Source organism: Natator depressus, chromosome 10 (assembly GCF_965152275.1).
Source record: "Natator depressus isolate rNatDep1 chromosome 10, rNatDep2.hap1, whole genome shotgun sequence".
Classification (NCBI taxonomy): domain Eukaryota; kingdom Metazoa; phylum Chordata; order Testudines; family Cheloniidae; genus Natator; species Natator depressus.
In genome coordinates this window covers 23,474,853-23,483,817 of record NC_134243.1, presented here as the reverse complement: position 1 = coordinate 23,483,817, position 8,965 = coordinate 23,474,853, and the positions used below count along the sequence as shown (strand labels likewise).

The 8,965-nt window shown below is 39.9% G+C and overlaps 1 protein-coding gene across 2 annotated transcripts in view; it reads right to left on the bottom strand.

The window, feature by feature from the left end:
- Positions 1-234: 234 nt before the first annotated feature.
- The window catches only part of TVP23A (trans-golgi network vesicle protein 23 homolog A), a 30,523-nt gene continuing 21,792 nt past the window's right edge, over positions 235-8,965 (bottom strand). For both annotated transcript variants that reach the window (XM_074965464.1, XM_074965465.1), the window contains exons 5-8: positions 7,450-7,578; positions 4,860-4,988; positions 3,556-3,626; positions 235-2,549 (exon numbers count right to left, since the gene is read on the bottom strand). In XM_074965464.1, coding sequence (XP_074821565.1) covers positions 3,564-3,626; positions 4,860-4,988; positions 7,450-7,578 — 321 coding nt within the window. In that variant the 3' untranslated portion in view covers positions 235-2,549; positions 3,556-3,563. The remainder of the gene's footprint in view (positions 2,550-3,555; positions 3,627-4,859; positions 4,989-7,449; positions 7,579-8,965) is intronic.

Sequence of the window (8,965 nt, the reverse complement as noted above, 5' to 3'; positions counted from 1 at the left end):
CCTAAAATGCTCTTAATGGGCAGAAATGATCTGTGTGAAAGTTTAGGTCAAAAGTTTTAATTGTGTAGACATCCACTCTATTTAGTGATAGTATGCCAGGAAACTACCGTGCACAGCCTTCAGAAGCCCACAATGTATGGTCCTGTTTTAATTGGGATTTCAATAAGTGATGTTTGGAAAATACCACTAAACAAAACTGAAGAAATGTCGTTCTCAAAATGATCTTTTCTGGAGTTGCCTTGTATTACTTTGTCTTTTTTTTTTTTTTTAACATTACAGACTGAATCTCAAATCTTTCCTCAAACAACTGGAGGAGCAGAGACGATGTGCCAAAATTTAAATATTTCTCTCCTGGGTAAAGTGCCCTAGATCCTCAAATAGGTTATCTTGGCAAATTACATAATAAAAAGCAACAATATGCTTGCCATTACTTTAGGGTTATTTTTGGTATATCAACTATGTGTTAGACTTATTCACTGTGATAAACACAGTGTCAAATAGCTGACTTTTTTAGAATTAAAATTCCTGTAAATATAGTTTGTGGAACTGTGATAATATGGTTTGGTCTGAAATGAGTAAAATGATGAGAGAACTTCCTGCTTAGGTTTAAACAGTAATCATGTCAGCCTTTCACCTTTATTAACATGACTAATTTAGAGTGTGCAATTTTTAAAAAAAACTGCTCATTTACAATTGCAGACTGGATTAAACCATACCACAAAGAAGAACAAAATTTTGTAACATCAAGTTTTGATATGGTTAAAACTACAGCTTCTATAACAACTGAAAAAATGCTAGTTGGATTTTTTTCAGTGGATAATTAGATATACTAAAAGACCTAGTATGTAAAGAACCAAGTTACTAGTAGATAATATACGCCAGTCTACACTGTATCAAGTGTAAAGCAAGACCATCTTGGTGCTACTCTTCCATGGAATTAAGGAACAGCATCCCATGTAGATGGAAGGATGGCATAGACAGGGGATGTACATAGACTTCTAAATCTAGGACCGCAATCTGAAAAACTACATTGTTCTGCTACTTAGTACTAATAGCTGTATATAAGAAAATAGCTACCATGCTTTATTTATGTATTACTGACACAGAAAGAACATAAGCCCTTGGTTCACTGGACTGGTACGGCAATTTTGGGGTGGTAAATTTCAGACAATTTTTTTGTTTTGTTTTCCTGCATCACAAGGGTTTTAGCTTTTTTTTTCCCCCTCCCCTTTCTTTTTTAGGGAAAAGTTGTGATAAAGGCCAATCTTTTTTGTCTGAAATACCTGAGTCCCCAGCTACTTCATCTTACAGGAATATCATCCAAAGTAAGTATGTCATGTTAAAAGGCTGATGTGTGAATTACTTGTCTGAGCAATTAACTTCTAAAATATGTTATGAAGCCATCAACAGCATAATTTTGGCAGAATGTACAGTATAAGAATCATGAAATTGCACCACTTGTCTCAGAATTACTTCAGCCACTTATATTTTAAACAATTAAATTCTGTTAAAATGATAGCTATTCAACTCCAGGTAACTAAAATAAGTGTGTCTTCTATGGCTTATTTTGACCTTCACTGAGTTCCAGCAAATACATCATGTACTCTTGCTGACAAAATAAAATAGTTTTGCTAACTTTCTACGAGCAGGCATTTCTTAAATGGAATTTGATAGCTTACCAGTGAATGAAGTTTTGAGTATGTCACTCTTACACTTCTGGAAGAGCAAATGTATAAAATGCAGAAAGTATTCAAATAGCAGAAGAAAAATGGGTCTAAAAGGCATGTTAACAAATTCTTTAAATCATTTCAAATATAAGTTAGGATAGTATGATAGACAAAATTTTGTGATTTATGCCCACAGCAGGCAATAGATCCATACAGTGATCAATACATAAAATAAGTTCACTACTACTTTGTTTTTGCCTCTTTGCAGGGATTCAAGAATATTGTGGCCTAAAGCACTCACAAGAAAAATTATCTAACCAAGGAATGGAATAAATGTGCAGTTAATTATAGGAAAGCATTTTATAGGAAGAATGTAAAGACTTGTACTCCTTTTCTGTATTGCAAATAAATAATTTTTAAGTTAATGTCCTTGCTTTAATTTCCTGTTCTTGTTGTGTGCAATCACCATAATATTTGAACACCAGCTAGTCCACCTGATGTCTCAAAACTTTATTTTAAGTTTCTAGAAATAAGTCACTTAGTGCATCAGAAGTTAAATCTAAATCTAAAGTATTTTGTGATACCTGAAATCTTGCATATGTCGTTAGTGAAATTAATCTCCAAAGATGTTCACATATAGACTTTATTCAGAAACTCTTATACATTAAATACATATTTTCACCGGAACATTTACCTGAGTCTCTTTTTTAAATATTAGTACTTTCAAGCCTCCTTCATTTGAGGATTAATTGTAGTGTGCATTTCCATGCTGTGTTTCATTGGATAAGATCACTTCGACATCTTTTTCTTTGATTAGTAGAGTTCCATATTTAGAGTGCAGTCACTTAAATTTAGGATTGTCTCCTCTTTAGTGATCAGTGTCTGGGAAAAGAAAAATATGTTTCAGCCTACTGGGAACAAATTACTAACCATTTTTTTTACTTAGACAAGTTAACGTTAGTTTCCTTGTTTGTAATACAAGAAATTAGAGGGCAAGTGTCACAGGAAAATTAACTGCATTTGTTTTCAAATTTAAATCAATATAAACTTGACTGTGTAGCTGCATAACAGAATGAGTTGACTTGAAGGAGCTTGCTGCCTACTTGATTTATAGCAAGGAAATAAGTCAGTGTTCAGGTTTAATTTATTTGTAGGAGTTTAATTCACCAAGTAATAAAGTGCTGTGTTGCCAGAAATCCTTCTCAAATGTGCCTTTCCTCTGCTCTCCTCATCTCAATCTCTGATTCCAGACCCCACTCCTTCATGCCAGAAATTAGCCAGAGGGGGGAAAGAAAAAAGGGATGGCTAACTACTCTGCTCTGCACTCACTCAAGAAGGGTATTCTCATCCTGAGTGTTAACAAGTCTTCTGACTTGTCCAATGGTTACACATCCCAAACTCTGAGAAATGAGAAGCATATACTGTAGGAAAATTGCAGTTGTCTTTTTTATTACACTTCTGAAATTATGCTGCCTGATCTATATAGTATGAATATCACAGAACTGAGTATTAGAAACACCCAGAGATCAGGAATCCTCCAGAGGCTTTTGTCTTAATGATTAAAATGACCCCAATCATTAACAAACAAACTCTGTATTAACTTCTCAAACAGAAGCAAGAAATTTTCATGGTAGGATATAAAGCTAGTCTTTGGCCTGTTTAGGAAGGAAAATTTCAATTTTTACTTAAAACACATTGCCTTTTTGTCTTAAGGTGTTAGCTTATAACCGCAACAAAGGAACTCCGTCACTAAAAATCTGAGTTTGACATGTTTTGATCAAGCAATTCTTTACTTTTGTTCAGACAGGGTTGATGCTCTAGAATAGTGTTACTTAATAAATGTTGTTTTATTGCTTATCCATTTTTCTAATATCAGTCCTCAACTTACACAGTCACCTAGTGGTTATGTATTTCCATATCCTTCAGGACATCCATACCCTGAATTTCTTCTTGTCTCTCCTGTAGAATGAACACATGAAAGCTAAAGATGATGTTCTACTAACCTAATGCTGCTCCAGCATTAGTATCTAGAGCAGGGGTCTCAAACACGCTGCTCATGGAGTTATTTCCTGTGGCCCGCCAAGCTCCCCGAACCCCCAGAGTTATTTCCTGCAGCCCGCCAGGCTCCTTCCCCCCCCCCCCCCCCAGCGCACCGCATCCCCACTCCTCTGCCTACCTGCAGGCGCTTCCCGCCGCCAAGGGAGGAGGTGAAGAAGAGGCGGGGCAGGGGCAGGAAGAGGCGGGGGCTCATGGAAGGGGTAGAATGGGGGCGGGGCCGATGGCAGCGTGGGTGCGGGAGGTCAGTGATGCGGCCCTCGGGCCAACGTACTATTCCTCATGTGGCCCTCCTGGTGATTTGAGTTTGAGATCCCTGATCTAGAACATCTACTGCAATCATTTTTGCTGACGCCTCTAAAGTACTTTACAAAATCTTAATCTTAACTACTCCAAGGAGGTAATACAAGAGCACAGAATGGGTTTGTTATAAAACACATTGTCTAATTCTTTTATACCTCACACATGCAAACAAGACAATTTAGAAAAGTTACATGGTCACTTTTTCCACAATGCATTGGAAAAAATGGTGCTTATTTTCTTAAGCTACTCAATTCTGCACCTTTTGGGAAAGCAGAAATTGATTTGTTGGTCGTTGCCATCCACATCCATAAAAGAAAAGAGTGTAGTAGCAGCAGGAAGATATTTTCTTGTACCATACCCCAAACCATGAATAGAACTCAAACAAATACCAGGACAATTTTATAGGCCCTAGTTACAGGCCACTTTTCAACAAACTTCTTCATTTATTGCAAAGCAGTCCTTGTCAATGGATCCTTCTGGCTTCTCTGCTCAGGTCACACTTACTCTTTTGCAGTGCAGCAGTTAGACCGTACAATTCCCAAACTGGTTTTTCAGATTAAACATTAATTTTGCATTTCAGAAAGAGGGACCACTAGTCTGAGACTTTAAAAGTGTTGACAGACTTGTGCACTGATATTATTCGTGCACAGGAAATCTGTAGGTCCACTTAGATGTATATGTGATGAACACAACTCACTATAAAGCACAACCTGGCGTTCCTCAATCATGTTTATCAAAGTGTAAATCAGCATAATGCCCAATTCCTTAAAAGCTGCTGTGGAAAACACATACATGATGCGACTACTGAGAATAATAACGAACCTTAATACTTACCCTCTGAAACATCTGCTGTGACAAAAACCTTGAAGTTACTTTGCTGATGCTTTTTTTCCCTCCTAATTTACAGTGGATGTATCCATATAAGTTAGCAGCTTGAAGAGAGATTCCAGCTATGACAAGAGCCTGCAGAAGTTGGCCCAATAAAAGGTATTACCTCACCCAACTTGTCTCTCTATGAGGCTATAGACAATCAACAGCTTAGTGTGGAAAAATTGATAATGCTGATTAATGTAAGTAGTATCAAAAGGAATTTACCTTCAAATAATAAATTAAAACTTGCATTTTAGGAAGCGTAAATAACCAGTAACACTCCTCCCTACCCACCGACAGAAGAGCCTTTTTTTGGGAAGTCTCACTTTACATTTCAAGGGTGGAAATCATTTTTTCCCCCAGCTCTGGTCTCACTCCTTCCAGCTTGACCCACTTTGTCAGTGCTTTGTGCCTAACTATAATACAAAAGTCTGACTCAAAAGAATAACTCTTTAAACCTACATGAAGTCATGTTCCCTTCATTTTAAGACATTCATAGCCAAATTCTCACTACCCGCTATTTACAAGACCTTTATTTTAATTTAACCTGGAATGCCACAAATTTTACCTACAAAGGAGGTTCTATAATAATTTGCAAATTTATGAAAGACTTAAGAGTACAGTTTAGAAGATGTGCCAACATTTGCAGAAAGCATAATTTTAGTACCACAAAACGATCTGGTAAACATTTTCTAATAGGGCAGCTTTAGCAGCTTTCAGAATCATAGAAATGTAGGACTGCTGGAGGACCTCCAGAGTTTATCAAGTCCAGCCCCCTGCACTGAGACAGAACCAACTATATCTAAACCATCCCTGACAGATGCTTGTCTAACCTGTTCTTAAAAACCTTCAATGATGTGGATTCCCAACCTCTTGGAAGCCTTGTTCAGACCTTAACTATCTCTATAGTCAAAGTTTTTTTCCTAATATTTAATCTAAATCTCCCTTGCTGCAGATTAAGCCCATTATTTCTTGTCCTACCTTCAGTGGACATGGAGAACAATTGATCACTGTCCTCTTTATAACAGCCCTTAACAAATCTGAAGACATAACAGGTTTCCCCCTCTGTCGTCTTCTCTCAAGACTAAACGTGCCCATTTTTTTTTAACCATTCCCCAGGGATCAGGTTTTTCTAAACAATTTAGAAAAGTTACATGGTTACTTTTTCCACAATGCCTGGAAAAAATGGTGCTTATTTGGTGATTAAATGGTGATAGCCAAAAAACGATAAAACCTCTCCTCTGGACTCTCTCCAGTTTGTCCAAGCCTTTCCTAAATTGTGGCGCCAAGTACTGGGCACAGTACTCTAGCTGAGGCCTCACCAGTGCCAAACAGAGTGGGGCAATTGCCTCCTGTGTTTTATATATGACACTCCTGTTAATGCACCCCAGAATATTAATCTTTTTCTCAATTGCATTGCACTGTCAATTCATATTCAACATGTGATCCACTATAACACCCAGTTCCTTCTCACCAGTACTACTACCTTGCCAGTTATTCCCCATTTTGTAGCTGTGAATTTGATTTTTCCTTCCTAAGTATAGTACTTTCCACTTCATCTAATTGTCTAATGAACTTAATAAAATTAATATTATTGGTAGTACTCTCTTCCAAAGAAAGTATCAAACATTTTCTAGAAAACAGTATCTTATTTTGGAACAAGTTTAAAAGGCCTCATTTCAAGCATATGCTATACACCAGTGGTCGGCAATCTGAGGGCCTCATGCGGCCCATCAGGGTAATCTGAATGGTGAACCGCGGCCACTGGGAGCTGCCGAGGGCTGTGCCTGCAGACGGTCAACGTCAGCAAAATGTCTCACGGCCCGCAATCAGATTACCCTGATGGGCTACATGCAGGCTGCAAGTTGCCCACCACCAATGCAAGCGATTTCAATATCTTTAAAATGTTCATCTTTACACGTATGAGTCCTGCTATATGACTTGTTACATTACAGCCCTAGAAAAACGAGTATGGTGGTACTGACAACAAGCAGCAACTGCTTATTTCCAGTAAGGCCTGCCAAAATATTAAATGATGCAGTGTGACAGAGTGGTCTGTTGCAAGTCATGGAGACCAGGAGGCTGGGTGGTGAAAGGATTAGAGGATGTTAGTACAAATATTATCCAAGTCCCAAGAAGACATGCAAAAGTAAAACCCAACTGCAGAATGGTTTCTCCTTTTCTGTTTCTCTGGAACTAATAGTTTTTTAGTTTGGGGTATTGTATAGGTGGAGTTTTCTGAACTGAAGCTGGAGTGGTGCCTGCCAGCAGAAACATTTGACTCAGGAGAAGAGGGCTGATTGACCAGAACCTAGTGAGGGGTGGAGAGTAAGGAATTATAAAGTCTGTGCCAGGCCTAAGGGATTAACTTCAGTTTGGGAACAGAAGCCTGCTCTATAACTTCTTGAAGCTGTCACTGTAATCTTCTAACTTAAATTCTTACTTCCTATGGAATCTAACTTAAAACTGTATTTTTAATAGTCTTGTTTTTCTGCTCCTTTCCCCTTCACTGCACCTATCACCCACAGCTCATATGGAGTTACCCCATGCTTACCAGCCATTTCAACTTCAAGGAAAACAAAGTGCTAAAAAAGAACACTGTCCAAATAACTGGACAGATAATTAGTCCAAGCCAAAAGATTCGAGCTTCAACTTCAGTTGAGCCAGCTATGCTTGCAGATACCTAGAAAGAAAAACATTTAGTTTTAGTTACCAAAATATCCTAACAGTAGTTAAGGATTGAGACATTCCTTTCACAGGTAATTTATATGCATTTATATGTTCCTGTTTCCGTTATGTTTTATATAATATCAGCTGTAGCTTAGCTACTGGAAATAATTTATTTCCTATTGCCTGGCTGTATGCTTCCTTAGACTGGCATTCCCTTAATTGAAATCATTGCAGCATGGGAGAACAATATATAGCTTCTAAATACAGTATTAATTTTATTTACACAGACAAAAATTGGTCATGCCCTGAACTCTACTTAGTACCATAGGTATGCTGGGTAACTAGTTGAACTACCAAGCATTTTAGACATTTATATTCTGCATGAAACAGCCATTAAAATCCAAGTTTATCTTCAACAATATGAAAGGAAACATACTAACTGGTAGAACTCAGTTGATTTTATTTAAATGATACAGAATTATGACGTACCCTAGAATGAGTATGTCCAGCACACTACACTGTTTAACAGGCAGGATAATAATATTTTAGGAGCAAATTGTGACCCGAACTGCCTCTTAATTCTCAAAAATCAGTGTCATTTTGGCTCATATTTAACCTCACCTTGGATTTTGGAAAAAACTAGGAGCACAGATCAGTCTACTCCAATGGTCACCAACCGGTCGATCGCGGTCGACTGGTCAATTCTAGAGACTCTCCCAGTCAATCGCAATCTCTGTGGGGGGCAGTGGGGCTGCCGCTAAGGCAGGCTCCCTGCCTGCCCCGGCTCCCGGAAGCATCTAGCACTGCCCCGTGGGGGACAGGGGTCTCTGCGCGCTGCTCCTGCCTGCAAGTACTGCCCCTGCAGCTCCCATTGGCCACAGTTCCCTGTTCCTGGCCAATGGGAGCTGCGGGGGTGGTGCCTGAAGAGGGGCAGTGTGCAGAGCCACATGCCCCCGCCCCCACCCCCGCTCCTCCCAGGGGCCACAGGCACGCGTTGGCCCCTTTCGGGAGCGGCATGGGGTTGGGGCAGGCAGGGAGCCTGCCTTAACCTCACTGCGCTGCTGACCAGGAGCAGCCTGAGGTAAACGCTGTCCAGCAGAAGGCCGCACCTCAGCCCTGAACCTCCTCCCTGAGCCAGCACCCCATACACCCTCCTGCACCCCGACCCCTCTGTCCCTGTCCTAATTCCCCGCCTCCCAGAGCCAGCACCCCATAACCCCTCCTGTACCCAACACTCTGCCCCAGCCTGGAGCCCCCTCCTGCACTCAAACTCTCTCCCAGAGCGTTTGCACCCCTCACCCCAACCCCCTGTCCCAGGCTCAGCCCGGAACCCCTCCCACACTGTGAACTCCTTGGCCCCAGCCCAGAGCCCACACCCCCTCCCAAACCTCAAACCCCTG